This window comes from Mustela nivalis, assembly GCF_964662115.1.
Source record: "Mustela nivalis genome assembly, chromosome: 7".
NCBI classification, from domain to species: domain Eukaryota; kingdom Metazoa; phylum Chordata; class Mammalia; order Carnivora; family Mustelidae; genus Mustela; species Mustela nivalis.
The window spans coordinates 36,820,893-36,846,421 of NC_139026.1; the positions used below are offsets into that span (position 1 = coordinate 36,820,893).

General features: G+C 34.2%; 1 protein-coding gene across 16 annotated transcripts in view; it reads left to right on the top strand.

The window, feature by feature from the left end:
* PPFIA2 (PTPRF interacting protein alpha 2) overlaps positions 1 to 25,529 on the top strand; it is a 488,573-nt gene that overhangs the window by 356,330 nt on the left and 106,714 nt on the right. For 10 of the 16 annotated variants that reach the window (XM_082742775.1, XM_082742777.1, XM_082742776.1 and 7 more), the window contains 6 exons: positions 3,678 to 3,899; positions 14,760 to 14,906; positions 15,915 to 16,049; positions 21,565 to 21,648; positions 21,894 to 22,025; positions 23,564 to 23,626. In XM_082742775.1, coding sequence (XP_082598901.1) covers positions 3,678 to 3,899; positions 14,760 to 14,906; positions 15,915 to 16,049; positions 21,565 to 21,648; positions 21,894 to 22,025; positions 23,564 to 23,626 — 783 coding nt within the window. Of the gene's footprint in view, positions 1 to 3,677; positions 3,900 to 14,759; positions 14,907 to 15,914; positions 16,050 to 21,050; positions 21,138 to 21,564; positions 21,649 to 21,893; positions 22,026 to 23,563; positions 23,627 to 25,529 lie in introns of all 16 variants that reach the window. The other 6 variants (XM_082742763.1, XM_082742772.1, XM_082742771.1 and 3 more) reach the window with 1 other exon arrangement.

Consider the following 25,529-nt stretch of genomic DNA (forward strand, 5'->3'; position numbering starts at 1 on the left):
TGCCTACTTGTGATCTCTGTCTGTCAAATAAATAAATAAAATCTTTAAAAAAATAAAAAAAAATTAAAAAAATGATGTCTATATAACAATGATTTGGAACAAAAGTTATATTATTTCTCTAAGATATAAATCATAGTTTTTATATGACCTTTTACTCTGAAATTATGAAAATATATATTAGGCTCACCATAAAATGTATTTAAGGAGGTTTGCATAGATGAAATATTACACATTTTTTTAAGCATAAATTATTTATAAACACTTAGGAAAAAACTGAGGTTTCAAAATCTTTCCTATGGGTAGTCCCAGATTTTGTTGTAGTGTATACATCTGTTGCTAAAGGAATTAAAAAGGTTAACATTTTATGTGTTTTATTTTAGTTGCCTGATTACTGTTTATATTTAATTAAATTTTTCTTACCTTGAGCCCATTAAAAATATGCAATTTTTTAAACAAGATTTTAATGGACCTCAGGTGCACAGAATTGGAATAATCATTTTTCTAATTAGAAAATTAACATGAATCAGTTGACTGACAAATATTTGTTGAATCTCTGTGTGCATATATAGTATATTCAGTACACACACACACACACACACACACACACACCCCATTCCTGGTACTTGTCTATACCATTCAGCATGTATAAGTATATCCTGTTGATTTACATGTTCCAAGTAAAGGTAATATGGTAAAGGTTTGATGAACTGAACTAGGAATTCAAAGTCTTGCCTTTAAATTCAAATCCTGTATGTGATTACCTGAGTCTCACTTTCTCTCAAGCTCTTTAGGGCTCTAGAATCCTAAATGTATTTTTTTTTCCAGTTATATGAAATATTTTCTAAAAGCAAAAGGTTGTTTCTAGTGATTTTTGTAGTTTCTATTGTTTTTCTATTTCTATTGTATTTCTATTGTTGACTAGAGAAGGTCATTCATGTATGAAAGTCGTTCATGCAAGGAGGTAGAAGTTCTAGTAAAGCTTAAGTTTGCTTGTTACTTGAGAGTAGTATACAGACTTCAAAGGTATTTTCTATTGTGAAAAAAACAAACAAACCCTGTCATATTATACCTCAGTAATACCAAATTTGTCTATAACTGACTGGCAATTGGCTTTGGCCTTCTTTTCTTAAGATCTTCTATATTTATTTGAGAGAGAGAGAGAGAAAGCGGTAGAGGGAGAAGAACCCTTCCTGCAGGAGCCCAGTGTGGGGCTTAATCCCAGGACCCCAGGATCATGACCTGAGCCAAAGGCAGATGGTCAACCAGCTGAGCCACCCAGACACCCCTGGCTCTATCCTTCTTCCCTAAACCAGTTCTTAATCGCTGCCTAATGATTGTAAACTTGCTTTTCTCAGTTCAATGTACAGATAGTTGTGTCGTGTGTAAAGGTCACTATCAGTACTTTTAGATTTTATGCCCATAAAAATTGTTGGTTTTTCTTTAGTTGGTTTTTCTTTAGCTTCACAGTTCCTCTACTTTGTATGTGGCATTGCATGCCTCAGGGGCAGGTATAACTTTGGAAAGAATTCTTACTTCTGATCCCCAGCAAGCAGCCATCTATCTCAGCAGTGGGGGGAATAGAGACGCCAAGGGAGTATTTGGATCTCAGCAGCATCTCTGACATTTCTACATGTTCGCAACACCTCTTACTTGTTTTATTAGATTATTAGATGTTCAGTGTCTGCAATATGAGAGTTCAGCAATATCTTCAAGGTATTAGGTCTGTTGATCTGGCATCCTTAGATACCGTCTTAAGACTCACTCCATCTTTTCTGCTATTTTAATTTAAATTTTCCAGGCTGTTTCTCCATGTGGTCGTTATTGAACTTTTTAAACACTGCTTGCCATTTGTCTGCATTCCCTTTCTCTCTGTATTCTCTTTCTCACTGTTTTTATGGTGTTTTCTGTTCTCCCTCTTTTCTCTTGCAGTCAGTCAGTTTTGCTCTAGTATGTCATTTGCATTCTTACAAGTTATGAGCTAGGCAAAATTGCACAATAAAAAACACCGGGCTTGTGGAAGAATAGAGATTTGTGTCACAACTTTATCAATGACATAAAACAAATAGGTAGAAAACTAATAAAAATGTAACACAGTTTTATAGATAAAATAGAATTTCATAAATACCATAAATATGACTTTTTACTTGGAAAAAGACCTGAAAATTGGGTGTTGGATGTGTTTTAAGGTTCATGCATTATGTGAAGTGGTGGAAAGAAGGGTATCTGAAATAAGACAGAAAATTATAACACGGTGGGTGTGGTTTGACTCAAAGCATGCGGTGCACTGAGGTAATGTTAGATGTTGGAGGAACCTGCGTGTGTTCATTTTGTGTGTTCCTGCACAGGAACTGAGGTTCAGTTGGTTATGGTTTTCTCGGATTAGCCACTGATTCTCAGGAGTGAATAGTGCATAAGAAAACACAAAATTTAGAACACAGCATAACATATTGAGCTGTTGAATCATTATGTTGTACGCCTGAAACTAATGTAACATTGCTTGTCAGCTATACTTCAGTTCATTGAAAACTATACTTGAGTTCATTGAAAAAAGAAAACACAAAATTTCTATAATTTTCAATTTGTTTCTTGTATCTGTTGTGTTAAATCAGACTCATGTTTTCCAAACAAGCACTCCAGCAAACGTAACTACTTTCTTTGCTTTCGCTCGTCTTATTTTTTTTATGTTTATCTTTTTTTAATTTGGCATTTGTTATTTGCATTTAGATTAAAGCAAAGCGCATCAGCATTTTCTTATTTTGACTTAGTTGTGCCCTTTTTCTTTTAGTGCTGTTTCTCCCCAGTTGTTGCACTGTCTTTACCACAAAGCTTCTGCAATGCCACCAGGCTGTAGGACGTGCTTCTGAAAACATGGGTCACCCTGTTTCTAGGCAGCAAGGGGAGAAATCAGGCTCAAAAGTATTTAATCCTTTTAAGTCTCCTTCCTGTGGGTTGTGTGCACTCAGGACTTATTCTTAGCAATACAGAAATCAAGGCTGTTTTACGTTATACATTTATTCCAGCTAGGTCAGATTCACACTGGAAATAACCTTCTTTAAAAGGAAAATATGTGTAAGTTCTTTTTCTGAGTGTCATTGAAAGTAAAACTTGCAAATGCACACAGGATCTTGAATAAAAATATTGCAGTTTCTGTTTTTTTCTTATTACTTAGTAATAATATACTGTTTATGTAAGTATAATGTTGTTTATAATAAATTCTGAATATAATTGATAAAATAATTGCCATTTATTAAATGTTTAGGATACACCAGTGTTTTGTGCTAAGTTAATATATATAATGCGATATGTATATCTATATGTGTATATTATATGTCAATGTATAATATAAATTAATATAATACAATTAATATAAGTGTATATGATGTCAATATATTATTTATTAATATAATAGTAGAATATAAATTAATTAATATATATTATACATATTATATATACAGCTTCCAGTTCAAATGCATCTGCTAACCTATTTGAAAATTATGGATCTACCTTTATATTTAATGACAATTAAGAGTTTTTCTAGAAACTTAGTTTTTCTTCAGAACTAGAGTTCTTGTTTCTCTCAGTGTGAAAGCTCTATCAGTTTCATTTCTTTAAGTTCATGAATTTTAAATTAAAGATGTAGAATATCCTAAGTGCCATTTCTTTCTCATTTCTTGCAGCGTTTATCCAATGGCTCTATAGACTCAACTGATGAAACTAGTCAAATAGTCGAACTACAAGAATTGCTTGAAAAGCAAAACTATGAAATGGCTCAAATGAAAGAACGGTTAGCAGCCCTTTCTTCCCGAGTGGGGGAGGTGGAACAGGAAGCAGAGACAGCAAGAAAGGATCTCATTAAAACAGAAGAAATGAACACTAAATATCAAAGGGACATTAGGGAGGTAAGTGATTCATAACACTTTCAGCCTTTGCCTTCTGAATGCTGCTTCTAAGAAGCTTTCTCCAAATCTCCTCTAATGGCATATAATCTTTACATCTTCTCAGGAGACTATAATTTGGGATGCATTATCTTAGTTTCAAAAGGTGTCCACAAAAGCAAAAATAGTTTACTTCATCAACCTTTAAAATGTGTATGAAAAGAAAATTTGGTATCAAGTCACAGACAGGGTTACTTTTTCATTACAAACTTTTACAGTTTGTAATGAATTTTTGCATTTTTAAGCTGCTAATTTTAAATAATTTTAGACATGGGTATGAATAATGAATTGCTACACTCTTAGCATATGGGAATACTCAAAATCACTACTTTAAATTTTCCCTCTTTTATTTTGGTGTTGTGTCTGTGAGTGTGAATGTATCTGTGTGAATGTGAGGAACTTTTCTTTCTCTAAATCTTTGATCCTTCCAAGATATAACATCACTTCATCTGTTTAATAGAGTACTTGAAAATTACTGCAAAAAGGTACAAGATGTTTTATTTGTAACAGTGCCTAATCACCTTACCAGCTGAGGTGAAATATTTAGAATCTTTCACTTTACACTTTATTCAATTAAAAAGAAAATTATCTGTATTTGTGGAAATTTTATTTGGTGACCTTTCACCTTTTTCATTTTTACATACTCTTTTAAATTACATATTTTTTATCTTGTAAAATATTTTTTTATATAATTAACTAGTTGTTATTAGATTTGACTCTACTGCATGTATTCAGTTCTTTTTTCCCATTCCCTCTTGAGCACACTTTACATTCTTTGCCTCTAACATCTCAACAGAACTGTTCTTAACAAAGTCATTGCTAACTTCCACATTGTTGAACTCTGCACTGGATCCAGTTATCACTCCCTGTAGTAATTCTTCACTTGACTAAAAGCACCCTCTACTCTTCTGATTTCCATCCATTCTTACTTTCTACCCTCATCTCAGGCTCCTTCGTTGGTTCTCCTTCTCCCTAGACTTGCAGTGCCTTCTCTTCTCAATCTACCTTCACTCCCCTGCTATGTTCATACAGTCTTATGGCTCCAAAAACCACCCACTGCCTTATGACTCTCAATTTATATCTCCAGCATATCTTATATCCTGATTGCCTGATGCCTGGAAAATTAACATATTCAAGACTATTTTCCTGTTATCTTCCCACCCCAAAGAAACCAGACTTTCCTGTAGTCTTAAACTTCCCAGTTGTCCCTAAGGCTATTATCATTAAAGCAGACTTTAAGTCTTACACTTCCCAGGTGTCCCTAAGGCCATTATCGTTATCTGGATCAAAAGCCTTGGAGCTTGTCCTTGGTACCTCTGTTTCACTCACACTGCATTTGATTCAGCCATAAAACCATTATTTCCAGCTTCAACATATATCAGTAATGTGACCTCTTCTCACAGTCTTCATGGCTCTTCCTTATTCCACACAACCATCATCTCTCACTGGATTATTACAATATTCTTGTGACTGGTCCTCCTTCTGCTTTTGACCCACTTTAGTCTACTCAACATGGCAGCCTGAGTGATCTGTTACACTGTAAGTCAGCTCAAGTTAATTTTCTGCTTCAGTGACCATGTACCCTACTTACAACAAAACCAAAGTCCTTGCAGTGGCTTACAAGCCATGTATGATCCCACTATCACCTTTCTGACCTCTTTGAAATTATCTCCTACTTTTTCATTTTAGCCCATTCTGTTCAGTCAAGATGGCCTCTTAAAGTAGCCATATCTATACTGTTGCATTTTCTTTTCCTTCTTCCTTTGCTCAAATGTTTTCTTCTCAGTGAAGTGTTCCCTAACTTTGTTATTTGCACATATACACTCTCCCTCTTCTTTCATTTTCTTTGTTTTATCTCACAGCCCTTACTGCCATCTGACATAGTATGTACTTTACTGATTACTTGTTTGTCATATACCTCCCTTTTCACTGTGCATAAAGATTCATAAGGGCTGGGATTTTTTGTTTTGTTTTGTTTGCTGCTCTATTTTAATCACCTGCACAACTACTGGGTATATAATAGGCATTCAAAAACTCTTTGTTGATACCCTGGTTTCTCTTCAGATCGCATAAATCTTTCGCCTTTTACAAAAACTCTTTGTTGAGAGAATGGATATTTACAGGTGTTTGATATTAATATCAAATGGCACAGATGAGATTAGACTGTGTACTAAAACAATGTCTACTGTCTCAGAAAAAGATAGGTGATCTATGAAATGGCAGAACTGCTCCACTGCCACACAAATGATGATACTGTGCTCTCTCTATACCTTTGTATGAATTGATCATCCAAAGATATGTCTGTCATTTTTACTCCTTCCCACAAACCAAAGTTAGAGAATTTATAAAATAGCTGAAGGTTTGCCACTCTTCTATATCCCTGTCTGGAAGCACTAAGATTTCTGGTTAGTAAAGCATCAAGGCTATTTCTTGAGTTCTTGCTCTGGTTTCTTCTTTGTCTTGGTCCCAGAGATTTAGCTGTTTACCTTCCCTCTAGCACTTCTCTCCTACCTTCTCTCTTCATGTTTATTTAATCCAGTGTCACCAATAGAGCCCTGTATCTCCAGCTCCCCTTTCTTATTGTTTATGTAAAAATAAACCCTTAGTCCTAATAGTCTTTGGATGTAGGTAACAAAGAACTAAGTCAGATGGAAAATATGAATCATATGATGCTGGCTTGCCCTTTTATGAGGAACATTTCTAGTTGGTAAGGTGTTCTGCTTTCACATGAAATTTATTTATTTATTTATTTGTTTGTTTATTTATTTTTATTTCTTTTCAGCGTAACAGTATTCATTGTTTTTGCACCACACCCAGTGCTCCATGCAATCCGTGCCCTCTCTAATACCCACCACCTGGTTCCCCCAACCTCTCACCCCCCGCCCCTTCAAAACCCTCAGATTGTTTTTCAGAGTCCATAGTCTCTCATGGCTCACCTCTCATGAGAACCATTTCCCTCAACTCTCTTCTTTTCTCCATCTCCCCTTGTCCTCCATGCTATTTGTTATGCTCCACAAATAAGTAAAACCATATGATAATTGACTGGAAGAGATTATGCTGAGTGAAATAAGTCTAGCAGAGAGAGTCAGTTATCACATGGAATTCTTTTAAAATACAATGAGTCTTATCAGCTCTAAAATTTTTATGTAGTTATATTTTGGAAGATATTCATGAGGAAAGAATATCTTTCATCATTCACTTCTCAAGGGTAGTCGCAAACAAATGTTTCAAGAGTCAGGCCAGCAGTATAAATATATGACACATTGGGCAGGAAACATGCAACATAGGAAGTGGTAAAGTTAATGAGACCTGGACAAGGAACCTATACTCCGTCTGCCTTTCTGGATATATCATGTGTAGTGTGTGTATGTGTGTGTGTGTGTGTGTGTGTGTGTGTGTGTGTGTGACACTGTTAAGGCCAAATAGAATATTTCCAAAAGGTTCAGGTCACAGGCCACAAGGCCCTGGTTTGCTGCTAGGAATTTCTTGAGGATCATCCGTGAAAACATTTTGGGTGTATTACATTTAATTTCTCTAATCTCTTATATTGCTCCTATCCAGAAGGTCCTTGTCATTATCTCCATTTTTCTCAAGTGAGGTAAAGTGACTTGTTAAAGGCATATGCACTGCCTTCCCCAGCACCCCACTCCTTCCAATCCCCCAACATCAGGAAGACACAGAATTAGCCCAGCTTCAAAACTTCTGCTGCTTCCACTGAGCAGCTTCCAAGATGAACAAAACGGAATCAATTATCAGTGATAACACTAGCATAAAAAATGCAGCTACACTTTAACTGCCCCCAAATAATCAATCTTTTGCTCTTTCTTTCCAATAAGTAATATGTGAAAATCATGTACTTTATAAAGGTATCACTTATACTCAAAACTCCAGCCTCTGCTTTAATTTCCTGACTGATAATGTACTCTTGGGTGATGGACACACAAGATCTACTAGATTGCAGCTTTTTTAGTAGGAGAATAAAAAAGTGATTCTTCTTGGCTACCCCTATAGTGCTGCTAACACTGTATGTATTGTATAAGCAATGCATATTTGTTGAATTAATTAAGGAAAAATAGGAAATAGGAAAAACTGACAATATAATTAAAAATTGAGTGCATTTTCTTTACATGTGAGGACAGCCTAATATATCTAAAATCAATTGTGTAAATATATTTCATTAATGGCTTCAGAGTAGATTTTTGACATTATTCTTTGTCAAGAAATATATCTATTTAAAATTTACTTTTGTTTGAAGTTTTCTTTTATTTGCTCCTTAAATTGAATGTGACCTATAAGAGTAAGGGTCTGGATTAAAGCTAAGTATAGTTCACATAAGATTATGTGGATAATCTTATAGCACTTAGCTCTCCACTTTTTTTTTTTTTAAGATTTTATTTATTTAACAGAGGGAGAGAGAGAGAAAGAGCACAAGCAGGGGGAGCTACAGAGAGTGAGAGAGGAGGCTCCCCCCCTGAGTCAAAAGCAGGTGCTTAGACAATGGGGCCACCCAGGCACCCCTCGCTCTCCACTTTTAAACAAGATAGCTACTAATTGGGTATTGGATAATAATATTTTATTAAATATATAGATATGCAAAGAGTTAGAGTTTTCTGTGATGTATTTAAATGATATATTGTTTTGTGAATTAAACCAGCTTATCTTTCCAACTTCCTATTAAGAGTTCTTTAAAAATTCCTTAGTGATTAAATAAATACATATCAATTTTATCTTTTCTGTTGTCTGAAACATGGATCTACATTACTGTAGAGCTATATTTATTTGATACAGTAAAATCCATTTTGTACACAAACTTCAGGTCAAGAGATAATTGAATCTTTACACTGTTTTTCTCCTTTTAGGCAGCAGTTTTTAGAGACTAGAAAAAGCTTCCTTTTTTAGAATTTCCAAGTGACATGCAGGGAAAAGATATTTCTCTGACTTGTAAATTCAAAATTTATTTTTGGCAACACAGCTTGCAGTTAAAAATTGAATCTCCCACATGAATCACTGAATCAAAAATGCAGTAGCAAAATCTGTACAATGACTTCTGCATGCAATGTATGCTGTAGAGTCAGATCAGCTAATTAGAGGCACAGTAGTAATTAATAATAAAAAAGCAGCTATTATTTATGGAGTGTGTATTATTCATAAGACCACACAAGGCACTTAAAATGTAGTATCACAACAATGTTATTGGGTAGGGATTAATATCCCATACAAAACCAGAAAACAAAACAAAGAATCAAACAAACCAAAAGGAAAAAAGAAAGAAAAAAGGTGAATTATGGAACAAATAATCAACATATTTCCATGGTAACTGAGTTAACGAATAGCAAAAACTGGGATTTGGAGCTAGTATGTGCTACTCCAGTGCTCACATTCTCAGGAAACCTGTATATGTCTTGAACTGAATTTATTGCTATTGTTACTTAGTTAGAAGTTTATATATGTAGGATAGATTCAGAATTTTCTTTTTGGGCTACAAAATCGACATAATGTTCCCAGAATTCTTTGTGAAAATGGAATTAACAGAATACAGTACTCTGAAAGAATCCTCTAAGATGATAAACTCTACACTCAGTGAGCTAAAAAAATAATATTATAGAATTGAAGAAGTCAAAATTTAAAATAAAAGCTTTTCAAATAGTAGCTTTTGTTTGTGTTAGCTAAAATCTAGAGATGCGTAGATAATGTTGAAAAAATTAGTCTGGGTAATTTTTGCCGAATTGTTGGATTAATTGAATTTCAGACATCTGATCTTTAATATTAATATAATAGCCAAGTAATCTTTAGTTGGATCTTGAAGGTCAGTGGGACCCAGAAGAAAGTAATAAAAATGCATTCCAGGTGGAAATGAAGTCACAGTGTGTATTAGTTTCTTAGGACTCCTGTAACAAATTATCATAAATTGGGTGGCTCAAAACGACAGTAATTTATTCTTTCACAGTTCTGGAAGCTCCAAGTCTGAAGTCAAGGTGTCAGCAGGACCATATGCCCTCGAAAGACTCTAGCGAAGAATCCTTTGCCTCTTCTAGCCTCTGGTGGTTGCTGGCAATCCTTGTGTTCTTGGCTGATAGCAGTGTAACTCTAGTCAGCTTCTCTCTTAACTTTGCATTTTTTCCTCTCTATGTCTGTGTGTCTTCAAATCTGCCTCTCTTTATAGCAGTCACTGAATTTATGGTCTACCCTAATCTTATGTAATACCATCTTAACTTGATTACACCTGTAAAATCCTATTTACAAATAAGGTCACATTCACAGATCCTAAGTGGACATGAATTTTTTTAGGGGTCTGGGGGGTATGCTGCTCTTTCCAGTACCTAGAAATAGAAGTGTCAAGTCATGAAGCTATTTGTTTTCCAAGCTTTATAGCTCAGATTTTCACTGAAGATGGGGGGATGGGATTGGGGGTGGGGTGGAGTGAACGTATAAAGGTATTTAAGCCAAGAAGCAGTATGATCAGACTGGCATTTAATATTCTGTCTTGGTCGGCAAGTCAGAGAATGTGGAAGCAGGAGAAAGACCAATAGCAAGATACAGGTTAGGCTATTAAGTGGGGAGTTAGGGTGAAGATTTCAAGGATGATTCCAAGAAGAAAATGTTATTTGTGGATAGGCTGGGAAGGCAGGCATGATGGGTTTCATGGCAGAAATATTGTTTTTAATTGCTTTTAATTTTAAGCAATTTTTCAATGTCAAATAATAGTTTAAGAGGGTATGAATCTAAACACACACACACAAACACACACACACGTACAGAACGCCTGCCCACTTCCCATCTTACCTGCCTGAGATTCTTAACCTCAGTCCTTTAGCTGTTACTGTTTAGTGCTGTTTTCTCTTATTTAATCTATGCCTTGCTATTAAACGAGGATTTTAGCTCTTTTATTTTCTCCCTTCCTTTCTCTTCCCCCATCCTTCCACTACAATTACCTCAAAATCACATTTAGTATCACCATTATTATGGCTATGTAAATAGTTCTCACAACCAATCTGAGTGGTGGTTTCCTATGATACCATTTCCTATTGTTGTGAAGCTTTTTGTTTTTCTAGGATTTTATTAAGTACTTGATACATTAATATGATCAAGTTTTTTAAAACTATGGCATATCTTCCCACCCACTCTACCAGATTAGTAAATTCCATAATTTCAATTCAGTTATGGTCAGTGGTCAAGCAGATAATTTATCATTCTTTTTCTTATTTTCTTTGAATCATTTCTTTTTCTTCTGCCATCCACCTCTGGCCTGTACAAGCTTATCTATAAGCCTGTGTCATTGCTTCTGCTACAGTGTGGGATTTACTTCTACTATCATTTTGAAAATCTAAGACAAGAAGTGATCAAGATCCTAAAAGCAGAAAAAAAAATCTATAAAATCTATAAAACCTAGAGCACTAATAACAAGTAAACTTTGAGAGAGGGTAGAACACCTGTTCTAAACTGAAAACTAGATGTTAATGATTTGTGCATGTGGTTATTTCCAGTTGATGGTGAGGGAAGACCGAGACATTGAAGGATATCCATTTATGGGTTTCCGTTTCTTCTGGAAAAATGAAAGAAAATTTATCTGCTCTGTGTATGTGGCGGGAGGTCCCAAAGGAGAGGACCAAAAGAACTGACTAGAAAGACTGATGAAGTAAATTTGGGTAGTAATACATGGAAGCCACCACCATCACATCAATTCTAGGCTCCTTATGCAAAGAAGCTCCTCAAATTACCAGGAAACCACAATGGGCCCATGAAGTTCACCTTTTTTTTTTTTAATTTAAATTCAATTAGCCAACATATAGAACATCATTAGTTCCAGATGTAGAATTCAGTAATTCCTCATTCGCTTATAACACCGAGTACTCATCAGTCACATGCCCTCCTTAATGCCCATTACCCAGTTATCTCATCTCCCTACCCACCTCCCCTCCAACAAGCCTCAGTTTCTTTCCCATAGTTAAAAGAGTCTCTCATGGTTTGTCTCCCTTTCTGATATCTTCCCATTCCATTCCCCCCCTTCTTCCAGATTCTGCTTATATTCCTCAAATGCATGAAACTATATGGTAATTGTCTTTCTTTGATTGACTTATTTCACTCAGCATAATACCCTCCAGTTCCATCCACTTCAATGTAAATGATAAGATTTCAACCTTTCTGATGGCTTAATAATATCCCATTGTACATCTTTACTACATCTTTTCTTCTTTATCCATTCATCTGTCAATGGGCATCTGAGCTCTTTCCATAGTTTGGCTATTGTGGACATTGCTGCTATAAACATTGGGGTACAGGTGCCCCCTTCAGATCACTACATTTGTATCTTTGGGAATAAATACCTATTAGTTCAATCACTGGTCCATAGTACTCTACTTTTAGCTTCTTGAGGAACCTTCATACTGTTTTCCAGAGTGGTTGTAACAGTTTGCATTCCCACCAACAGTGTAGGAGGGTTCCCCTTTCTCCACATCCTCACCAACATTTATTGTTTACTGACTTGTTAATTTTATCCGTTATGACAGGTGTAAGGTGTTACCTCACTGTGGTTTTGATTGTATTTCCCTCATGCCGAGTGATGTCAGAAATTTTTTCGTGTGTTTGTTAGCCATTTGTATGTCTTCTTTGGAGAAATGTCTGTTTGTGTCTTCTGCCCATTTTGTAACTGGATTTTTTATTGCTTTATAGATTTTGTATGGATACTAGCCCTTTATCTGATACGTCATTTGCGAGTATCTTCATTTCTGTAGGTTGCCTTTTAGGTTTGTTAATTGTTTCCTTTGCGGTGCAAAAGCTTTTCATCTGGATGAAAACCCAATATTTCGTTTTTGGTTTTTTTTCCCTTGCCTTTGGAGACGTGTCTAGCAATAAATTTCTGTGGCCAAAATCAAAGACATTGCTGCTTGTGTTCTCCTCTAGGATTTTGATGGGTTCCTATCTTACATTTAGGTCTTAATCTCATCTACTTTGAGTTTATCTTTGTGTATGGTATAAGAAAATGGTCCAGTTTCATTCTTCTGCAGGTGGCTGTCCAATGTTCCCAACATCATTTGTCAAAGAGACTATCTTTTTTTCCATTGGATATTCTTTCCTACTTATCAAAGATTAGTTGACCATAGAGTTGAGGGTCCATTTCTGGGCTCTCTATTCTGTCCTTTGATCTGTTGGTCTGTTTTTGTGCCAGTACCAGACTTTCTTGATGATTACAGCTTTGTAATAGAGCTTGAAACCTAGAATTGTGAGGCCACCAGCTTTGGCTTTCTTTTTCAACATTCCTCTGGCTATTTAGGGTCTTTTCTAGTTCCATACACATTTTAGGATTATTTGTTCCACCTCTGTGAAAATATGGTATTTTGATAAGGATTGCATTGAATATATAGATTCCTCTGGGTAGTGTAGACATTTTAACGACATTTATTCTTTCAATTCATGAGCATGGAATATTTTTTGCATCTTCCTCAATTTCTTTCATAAGCGTTCTGTAGTTTTTAGAGTACAGATCATTTATCTCTTTTGTTAGGTTTATTCCCAGGTATCTTGTGTTTTTCTGGTGCAACTGTAAATGGGATCAATTCCTTAATTTCTCTTTCTTCTGTCTTATTTTTAGTGTGTAGAAATGCCACTAATTTCTCTGCATTGATTTTATATCCTGCCACATTGCTGGATTCCTGTATGAGTTCTGGCAATTTTGAGGTGGTCTTTGGGTTTTCCACATAAAGTATCAAGTCACCTGTGAAGAGTGAGAGTTTGACTTCTTTGCCAGTTTGTATGCTTTTTATTTCTTTTTGTTGTCTGATTGCTGAGGCTAGGACTTCCAGTACTATATCAAACAAAAGTGAAGAGAGTAGGCATCCCTGTCATGTTCCTGACCTTTGGGGAAAAGCTCTCAGTTTTTCCATGAGGCTCACTTCTTCAGCTGACCCTTCTTAATATCTTTTTTAAAAAGTAGGTTATGTGGAGGGGAGGTGGGTGAGAGGATAGGTGAGCCTGGTGGTGGGTATTAAGGAGGGCACATATTGCATGGAGCACTGGGTGTGGTACATAAACAATGTATCTTGGAACACTGAAAAATTAAATTAAAAAAATAAAAAGGTTATCTACCTACTAATAAATTTTCATATAAGATGTTAGGAAGATAAAATTTTATCCATATTATCTATGAATTAGATAGTTTAAAAATTATTGTTTAGAATATCAGTAATGCCAAGATTTTCTCCATTTGCATTGGTAGTTGATTTTTCCTTAGAGTTTTGTGTTCACTGAGTTCTTTAAATTCTTTTTTTAATTAGAATATATATGCAAGGAAAACAGTTAAGGTTCAAAGTCAATTGGTTGATTCATTTGCAAATATGATTCAAATTTACTTTTTTTTTGGACCTCTTTTTTTAACCCTTGAGTTACTCTTATTTATATCTGAAGATAAGAGTACTGATGATATTGGTTATCCTTAGTTGAAGATTGCTTTGCAGTATGAAACAGTAGCCACCATTTCACCTTTATGGCTTACAACTCTACCCATAATAATACTTACCTCTACTGTATAATGAGCTAATTTACCTGTCACTGCTTTTCTAAGAATGTCACTTCCACGGTAGGCAGTTTCTTGTACTCCACTGCATTCTCAGAGAAGGAAACTTTTCGTTAACCCAGGATGTAAAGATTCTGACAGATAAATTGGGAAAATTCACATGAAGTCTTGCATATCTTCCTTGCAAAGAAAGGAATGAATATTACTTCAGGAAAACAATAGCTTTTAAATCTTACTATTTTATTTAAATAACAAGGCAATACATTAAACTCTCTGAAAATCTGATTTTAATTAATTTCTTATTTTAATTGTAGGCCATGGCACAGAAGGAAGATATGGAAGAAAGAATCACAACCCTTGAGAAGCGTTACCTCAGTGCTCAGAGAGAATCTACCTCCATACATGACATGAATGATAAACTAGAAAATGAGTTAGCAAATAAAGAAGCCATCCTACGGCAGGTTGAGTATCTCTACCTTGGTTTTGTTCTGGTCCCCATGTGTGTTGTAGTCATTCTTACAAAACATGGAGTAAATAAAATAAGGTATTTCTTGGCAATCAACCATTCTCTAACACTTAGAATAGAACTGACTAAAAAGATGTAATTTTCAGCATGTAATTTATATATTTGTCTTAATAATAATAAAAATAATGATTAATATTTACTTTGGATCTAGACATGAGCCAGAAAGTGCTAAACAGTTAACATGTATTATCTCACTTAAATATAACCATCACCTGTGAAGTAAGCACAATTTTACTGAGGCACTAAGGTTCAGAGACATGAAAACTTTTCCAAGGTCACAGATTTGGTAATTGCCAGAGTTATTACAGAGGCCTACGTCTATTTGACTCTAGAGCAGGAGTGGACAAACGATGGCCCATGTGCCAAAACTATGGCTCTGTTTTACAAATAAGTTTTTGTTGAAGCAGCCATACTCATTCATTTCACCAATCTACGACTGTTTTTGTGCTACAATAGTAGATTTAAGTAGTTGAAACAGAGACTAAATAATACACAAAGCCTAAAATATTTATTTTGTAGTATTTTAGAGAAACAAGTTTTGTCAAACCTATCTCTACAGACTGGACACTTAACCACTGTGCTGCATTCCCTTTCTCACATGGGTTAATACTGTAATTTTCAGTATTATGCTATCATGGTATATCTGAAGTCTTAGTATTGAGTTATAATCCATCTGTCCAAGTTCATACTCACTAGTAAATTTTTTTCTTTTTGCTGCCATTGGTAAGAGCTTTTCTGTTTTTTAAAGTGCTGAATTTTACTGAGCAATGTGATTAAGCAATATATGAAAGTACGAATAGAGTCCTCTCTTTGCACAGCAGGTGTGGTAGTAGTGGATGATTTTAAGTTGCGAATAATGGCTGAAACCCAAAGGCCCTGGTGGCTGGGATTTGTTATCCTCACAGTTTCTCTGTAAGTATCTCTTTTCCCATCCCTATTTCAGATGGAAGAGAAGAACAGACAATTACAAGAGCGTCTTGAGTTGGCTGAGCAAAAGTTGCAGCAGACTATGAGAAAAGCTGAGACCTTACCTGAAGTAGAGGCTGAACTGGCTCAGAGAATTGCAGCCCTGACAAAGGTACTGCAATAAGTCATTTAGTCAACCTAGATGTTCTTAGAGAACTAGACTTAGTCATAGAGTACTAGTACTTAGTTGTTAGAGTCTTAGAGTACTGGTAAGCCAAATGGAATCTATAGATTTTCTTTACGTTTTATGAATTCAAGTTAATTTAATCTACCATATTGGATTATTGGTTAGATTAATTTATCCTATTATATATCTTATTTATGACGCCATGAATGATTTACATATGAATGTGATGATACCTCTGCCTATTTTAACAGTAGTAAATATAAAATATCACGTCCTTGTAGTTGATTTTCCACAATAATATTTGTAAATTAGAATAATCACCAAATATAACAAATGATGATATTTAATATGTATGTAGATAGGCCATGATTATTTAATAGATTTAACATAAATTGGTATTAAAAATGTAGGAAATACCATAAGCAGTTTATTGCATTCTGACTACAGTATGAAAAAATTTGTTAGAAATTGGAAGTTAGATTTGTAGAAATCTAAATTCTGAAGTCAATAAAGACGATTTTAATATAGTTTTTCTGAACCAATTAAATTCAGTAATAATCTGAGTGGTATTCAAAATTATTTGCCATGTTATGGCTGTTAGAGTCTGCAATTTTCTGCATATTTTAGAATTTTGCAAGATTATAATGTTAAAATGACTATCCTAAACAGTCAAATGGAGATGGACATTGCTTCAGAGTGTATGTCTATATTGCTACAATGGAAGTTTAGATTTGCTCACTAAAAGCATGTTTGACTTTCAATATCAGTTCAAAAATATACACACATATTAGAATTATTTATTTATTTGAGATAGAGAAAGAGCAGGGGTGAGGGGCAGAGGGAAAAGAAAGAGAATCCTAAGCAGGCTCCATGTTCAGTTTGGGACAGAGCCTGACATGGGGCTTGATCTCAGGACCACGAGATCATGACCTGAGCCAAAACTAAAAGTTGGATGCTTAACCACCCGAGCCACCCAGGTGCTCCTAAAATGTATACACATTTTAGATATTTATGCAATCTTTGCTATGTGTTAAGTTTTCCATGCCACTGTAATAAATGGGTAAGATAGATATGCGAACTGCAAGTTACAAACTCTGGCATTAGGGATTATCCAAAAAAATTGATGCAGCAATATAAAAGCAGGTACACACATTTACTTTCCTGGAACAGTTGACTGATGCCTGTTGGTTAAAATAGGGTAATTAATCAGGTAGTGTAAAGGCAAACATTTGTAGAGAAGGGTAAAAAGTATTGGAATAGTTGGTTGTCTACAGAGTTTTGGAATTACTAGCTGAATAAAACATTAGTATGATTAGGGTAATGTTACAATCTGGATCCTTATATAGTCATAGACATACCATAAACCCTTCTGGCAATTTGAGAAATGTGTGATTTCTAAGTTGAAGATAAATTTATCATTTAATTTGGGAAATAGTCTCTAAATTATATGGAAATGTGCAAATATACTAGTAGTAGTCTATTTTTTTTTGAAAGCACATTTTAAATTACTCAAGTATGAATACACACACACACACACACACACGAGGCTTTTCATTTGAGGAAGATGAACTTACATAACGAGTTACTGAACTATTTTCAGAGGCTTGGCGAGTGGCTAATAATAAAAGCAGTTTTTGTAAAATTTTAGTGTAAAATAATCATCGCTTTATCCAGAGAAAAATATAAGAATATCTGGGATCTCTTTCAGAGTAACAATTTAAAATTCATCAAATAACTGCTGCAAATTAACCTCTGATGGACTGAGGATGAAACATACTTTGAATCATAATACTTGACTTACGAGTCTTCAAATTATACATTCCTAAGAATCCTTAATTTAGAATATTAAAAAAGATAACTTGAAATATGTGCCTTACCTCTTTTTGCCCTTCATTTTTCTCTGGGGTTATTTATTTATTTATTATTATACATATATTCTTCATGTACTCGAAATAATTTCCTCAGTTTACTTCTACTTAATAATATGTTGCTAAAATTTCACTTCATCTGAATCCTTTAGATTTTCTCCTTTTTTCAGTAGCATTTTATCCTTAGGAAGTATTAAAAATACTAGGGCTCGTTCTGCTCTCTTTTACCACTTTCTCTTAGGCTGACTCTATATGAACACCATTATTTCAACTACAGAGTTTCTAGATTATTGACATATTTCATACACATTTGTCAGTGATGAGGTTTTATCCTCAAAACACTTCCTCTGCTCATAACATTTTTATAACATTTGAAGGGACTCTTTCATTTGTTTTCCCAAGCTTTATGGCTATTATGATCTTGCACTCTCTCTTCTTACTTCACAGATCTTTAGGGACCGTCTCTAGAACCTGCTTTACTTATTTCTTTTTTCATTGTCAGTTCATTTTCAATATATCACTAGTGTTGATCATCATAATTTTTTCTATTTTCTAATTTTTTGACACTAAAGTAAAAAGATTTCCTGCTTAGTTTAAAGATAAGCTTTCCTCTCATATATTATGAATGACATTCTAAATAATGTTTCAGACATTTTATTTGGCCTATATTTTTTTTTTCTGCTTTTATTGTTTGCTACCTATCCTTTTTTTTTTTTTTTTCTCTTTGGTCCTCCTCTCTTTAACTTTTATTTCTTTTCCATTTTTAAATATATGCATGTTTTTCTCAAAACCATATCTATGTATAATTTCCTCTAAAACTTTAGCTCATTTCAAATTTTCCTGTGTTGCATTTAAGAGTAAAATCAAGATAAGCTCTATATCCGATCAAGGAGTACAGAAAATAGCAGATTGTTCTTGTATTTACATGACTTACTTAAACTGCAGTCTTCACAAAGCTAAAATGAACATAAATCAATAGTAGTTGAAAATTGATACCAGTTTTTGTATAGAAATGTTGTCTGAATTTATTCCTTGGTTGATAAGATGATCTTTTATATGTGTGCATGTCTGTGTGTGTATAGATAGGTAGGTAAAGCTCATTTAAGGCTTAGAAGTCAGAAGTATGGATTAATGGCTATGGATAAAGGTTTTAATTTGGCTTTGACAAGTATATACAAAACTAACCAATAAAGACTTTGGGCTCCCAGGTTTTTTTATTTATGATGTTTACTTCTTTAAATAAAATGCATTTTCCCTCAGCAAGGACATAATTCATCTTGAATTCCATAAGGTATTTCATTCATTTTTAGTACCAATAAAAATATCAACAGTAACAAAGTAATTTAAACTTGACAGAAATCGCGTTCAAACTCTGAAGTGAATTTTCACAGTATTTGGTGTGTTTTCAGTAGTTAAGTTGGAAACTTTGGAAGAGACAGTTTTGGAAATTGAAATGTTCATGCCTTGACTACCTTGAATCAGTCACCTGATTAATTTTTATACCACCAATTGCCTGTTAAAATGTACTTTTGAAAGATTACAGATACCTTAATGAATTTAGATTATTTAATTTCAACAACATTTTGCCCCATTTACTGTATTCTTATTTGAATTCTAGGTTTTAAGTGATATTAGAAAACCATTTTGTGACACTTGGGAACTATGGTAGCTTTCTCTGTTTCTTTCGCTTGGAAATTTGGGGAGAGAAATTGGTTATTTGTTATTTCTTCATTATTTTCCCATTTATGAAACAAGAATATCAAAAGTAAAATCTTACAAAATATAAATGTTGAGTTGTAATTTGTATTAGTACACCAGTTAAATGTTAAATGTTTGTTTTGTAGATTAGTTGGAATTTGTTGCATAAAATATAAAATAGTTCATATGCATATGAGCCAGTACATGAATAGGCTGCTATTTCTTTTCAGGTACTGCATGACATATTTATATATAGTCCTATATTTGCATAAAGTAAGTTTCACGGTTTTAGAATAAACTTATAAAATGTAATAGAATATGCTCTGGAGTTCAATCTTCTAGATCTGACATAGGATAATTTTGATGTTATAATTACTTGAGTTGTAATTATGATTAAAATGTTGCTTTAACTTTACATGTAATCTGTGCATAACATACTAATACAATTCAGCTATCAGCAGTGTCACATGTGTTAACACTCTGTGTCTGTGGTAACCTGATAATCACCTCCAAGACATGTAACTAACCCTGGCACTGGGCAAATATTAGCTCACACAGGCACCATGCTGCCTGCTCACTTTAGGGCACTATTTTGTTTCCATAGCAACAGATCCACCCAGAAACAGTTTTGGAGTGGTTCCTTGTATCATTCAGGAGAGTTCGTAAATAAATTCTCCTGTCCTCACAGTGTATTGTCATCTTGATAATTTGAGGACTTTTAATCACTTTCATTTAAAGTCTCCAATTAAGACTATATCTGAGAACAGATGCTAAGGTTCTAGACCTAGAGTCATACTGTGTGTTCAGAGACCGGAAGTCATTTTGTAAGCTTGTCACTGTTGCTGAAGAAACTCAATTCTACTTGAACTGGAGAATACCCACAATAATGAATCCCCTGGCTTAGCTTTTTCTTGATTTCTACAGTGTTAGATTTGTAATAAATTTTCCAAATTTATTTCACCTGGGTCATTGCCGTAGCATACGCCTCAACATTGAGATACATTGTTTCCATTATTCTTAAGTAATATGATAAACAAACCGAAATCCAAAACTTTTAACAATCTGTCAGAGACATATTCTAGTGTTTGGTTTCCCATAATTCCAGTTTGTACATGACTCTTTCAGAGTTGCTTTATTTCGTTCTGTAATAGTCTTTCATTGCCAGCCATCACTAACCTTCCATACCTTAGGTTGGTAGCTTTTTATTTGGACATATCATTGTTTTTCATTTATAACCATTGACTGCATCGTGTTCACCAGATATCAGTGTAGTTCTTTTCATATAAAATTCTGTCTATTAAAGTATTAAATTTGCTGTCACATTTTTCTTTTAAGCATTCTGTGCTATGTTCTGTTCAGTGTCAGTGTCTTTAGTTCTGATTTTTCAATTTTGTCCCTCTCCTTTTCCTTGACTTGTTAGTCTGATCCAACCTCTTCTACCTCATCTGATGATTATCAATATGTTATGGAAGCTAAACTACAAGAAATGATCTCCATACGTAGGAAGGTAGTCCTACTGGACTTTACTTTCTATTGCTAAATAGAATCCATCTAAGTTTTTCTTTTCATTTATAAAGATTATGTTACTTTTATTTATTGATAATCAACCATCTGTGCAGTTCAGTGCTTCCGGAGCTTAAGATTGGACAATGGCAGGTTTGTGTTCAAACCATGCACAGTCTGCATGTTACATTTGGCTGATTTCATTGCTCATAAATAAGTCCAATGTTTTGCTGATGCTTGGATGTAACAGGCCTTTGTAGCTGACACATTTCAAGCAATGCTGTTCAGCTGCCTGTTTAAAGAAAGTTTATTTTTTGAAAATTACATTTGCGGTTGGTAGTAGCTTGCTTTACATTTTATTTCAATTTATTTAGAAGAAAGGTGTTAATCAAATCTTACATATCAGGTACATTTTTCATATTTCTAAACAGGCTGAAGAGAGACATGGAAACATTGAAGAACGTATGAGACATCTAGAAGGTCAACTTGAAGAGAAAAATCAAGAACTTCAAAGAGTATGTATTTTAAGAACCACTCCCCTCAATCACTTTATGGGCATGTAAGAAATGAATGTCTTTCTTGATTATGGGTTCTATTTAAAATCTTATGAATATGTTCTCTGCACTTAAAAGGGAAGAAAAGTTTCTGCCAGTTTAATCACATCAGACATAAAATAAAATCAATTTTAAAGCTAGAAAAATATAAAATACCTTTTAGATGATTTTTATGTCAAGTTTACTTATTTTTTCTTGAATGTAAGGCTAGGCAACGAGAGAAAATGAATGAGGAGCACAACAAAAGATTATCTGATACTGTGGACAGACTTCTGACTGAATCCAATGAACGCTTACAGCTGCATTTAAAGGAAAGAATGGCTGCTCTAGAAGAAAAGGTAAAATGTCAGAAGAGTAGATTCGCATGAGGATTGAGCAGTGTTCTCACGATCCTGGCTGTTTTATACCCTGCTGCATTTATTGCATTAGTCAGATGTTCCATGTATTTTCCTTAAGTATATATGGTTTATTCTTAGAACTGAACAAGTAGTTTCTGTAAAAATATGTAAGATAAATTTTTCAATGAATAAAAAATTCTGCGTGGTATGTAAATCTTGTTTATTACATGGTCATATAGATAAATGCATTAAAATGTGTTTGTGATGAAAATATTTTAGTTATCCTTCACCTAGGGTGCATAAAAGAGTGGTAAGAGAAAAAACAGTATTTTGGGGTATATGGGAATCCTTCTTGCATTGAACTTTTCAAATGTTTTATGTAACTAAGTCTACTACTAATCTAAAAGCAAAATGTAAGTGAATTTATATTACTAGTAGAACTAATACTAATCCCAGTATAGGATTAGGAATGCAATAATTTCAGCTGCATTGTTTAAAAAACGGGGGGGGCCTTCTTTACAGTGTGCTATATCATTCACAATTTTATATGTCTCATTGATAGTTGGCAGCCACCAGACCAGTATGAGTTATGTGAGCTGGTTGCCAATTCCAGAATATTAACAAAGGTAGGGGCTAAAACCCAAGTGGACAAATCATTTTGGAAATTTAGATTGAATGCCAGTCATTACTTACGCTAGACATTTTCCCCTGATCTATACAAAATAGAAATTGTTAAAGTAGGCTGGTGAATATACCCATTACAAAGTGATAAGGCAGGCCTTCTACCCATTCAGTTTCAAATACATGGCCACTTTGCCAATTGCCACACAGTTAGTTTAATTTTACTAAAATTAAATTAGAAAAGAATACATTATTTTAAATCGTGCTTTGTAGTAAATATAAAAAAGTAGAAAGCTTTTATAACAGTAATAGGTTCATGACAAAATTTTTAAAAAATACCTATGATGCAACTTATTTTCACATGTCATGAGATGTGACAGTTTTGTAAATAGTTAAAATTTTATTTTTATTTCTCTAATAATTTAACTATTATTAGAAATTAATTTTTCTGTATTTGAAATAGAAGTCCAGAATTAAGCTTCCCAAAAATATGATCTGATAATTTTTTTTCATCAGGTAATAAAGATGACTTCATCTGAATTCTTTATAATACCTTTGGCTAATATTACACTGTTACTCACCTTTTCTCATTTTAAGAGTAACCCTATTATTTCAAATTTTAAAAGAGTGAGAAGAAGAAAACGTAAATAGCTTAAAAGATAATATTTATTCCATTTGTCAGTCCAAGTGTTACAAAATAACATTTCCCATTTAAATTATGTATTTTTCTAAATGTTAAGGTATGTTTAAAGATTCTATTTAAATTTGGTTTCCACGGAAACCAAGAAATAGCTGCACCAAGGAAAGAATCAAAGAGAAGGAATCAAAGAAGATTCTTGAGCAATGAAACATTAATCTACATATTTAATTATTTTCTGTTCAGCTAATTAATTATCTATTTTTTTTCTTTTCTTTAGAATGTTCTAATTCAAGAATCAGAAACTTTCAGAAAGAATCTGGAAGAATCTTTACATGATAAGGTATAATGGAAACCTACGTTTTATCCATTTTTCTATTTTACACTGATGAATGTTTTACGGTAAAATAAATTTGATAAGAAATAAGTTTAGGATGTTATCTTTTTACAAAAAATTAACTTTCTTTTTTTTTTTTTTTAAAGATTTTATTTATTTATTTGACAGACAGAGATCACAAGCAGGTAGAGAGGCAGGGAGAGAGAGAGAGGACAAAGCAGGCTCCCCGCTGAGCAGAGAGCCCGATGTGGGACTCGATCCCAGGACCCTGAGATCATGACCTGAGCCGAAGACAGAGGCTTAACCCTCTGAGCCACCCAGGCGCCCACAAAAAATTAACTTTCATACATACAGAAAAGTGTGCATATATAGAAAGAGCTTGGTGAATTTTTACAAACCAAACACACTAAAATTCAACACTGTGGTACCCCCCGCCTTATTAATGTACGATTACTACTTTTATCTTAAATGATAATCACTGCCTTGACTTCTAACAGTAAAAAAAAAATGCTTTTGATTTTTGTGCTTTATACAAGTAGAATAAAAATATATGCACTGATTTGTGTCTAGTTTGAGGTATCATTTTTGCAGAAATGTATTAAATATCTATTATGCATAATAAATTATGCTATGTATTTGCAAACATGCTCTTAATTCCAAAGTAGCTGAAAAATGTAATTGTGGAGAAAGAACATACCTTTTACAAAACAGCAGGTTGCAGAGTAGCAGATTCCATAAATGAACTAGACAGTAAGAGCTACAGGTGGGAGAGATCACCATACATTGCTGCTATAAATAAGACTTCAGGAAGGTGTGATTTGAAAAACCTTAAGGAATGGTAGGATTATGTTGCAACCCTTTCAAGTACAGTGCATGTGGCATGATTGTAGGTGCTTTGTGTGGGGAGGGGGTGAGTAGGGAGTTTGAGTTCTTAAATAATAATGGGCATAACAGTTTGGCTAGAATCAGTTATTCTCATTGTATGATATATGGTAGAAGAGGCAGATAAGGGCTAAATTATGAAACGTTAAAAGCTGTAATGCTAATATATATTTTCCTCCTTTATTAGCCTTCAAATTCCTGTTAGCAGTTTTGTCTGATTTCATTTTGTTGTGTATAGGCATATAATATAATATAAAATCATTAATTTAAGAAGTAGCCTATAATGTGTGTTGAACAAAAGAGAAGAGAGAGAGAGGGAGCAAAGGAGGAAAGAGACGGAGGGAGGAACAGAGGGAAAATCTGGCAATAGTATGGCATAGGGAGAGTATTGGAAAAGAAGAGAGAATAAAATTTTTTTAAAAAGCAATTACACATTTAGCCCCATTGGATCCTACATATTATGATGTCAATTTAAAACTACTGGTTGCCACAGTCAGAATATATACAATTTTCTGCAGGATAGATCTGCTATAGCAATACAGTATGGTGCCTAGGAGATAGCATCGAATTCTTTCTGAAGTTGTTAAGAAAGTCTACACAGGGAAGATTTTATTTCATCAGGCTCTTGAAGGCATATAGGATCTTACCAAATAGAGAAGGGTAGGGCAGAGGACAGAGCCTATGTAATAGCATAGAGAAAACAAAGATGGTTGATTTGCTGAATCACCAGAAGTTTGCTGTGACTGATATGTGTTTAAAGAACTAGGTTGTGACCAGATTGTGGATTTTGGACTTGATCCTGTTATGCAATGCTATATTATCCAAAGCTCTGTGTGCTCCTGGCAAGATCCCCAGAACCCACTCCCCCACCACCTACCCAAGGCTTGTAGCTTCAACAATCTGCCTAAGCAACCAGCAGTACTAAACATTCCATGCTTTGCACTTTTGCTCATGCTAGTAACTAGAGGAAGCAAATCCCAGGTCATATCTCATTTCTGAAATATCATCCCATACAGTTGAATATATT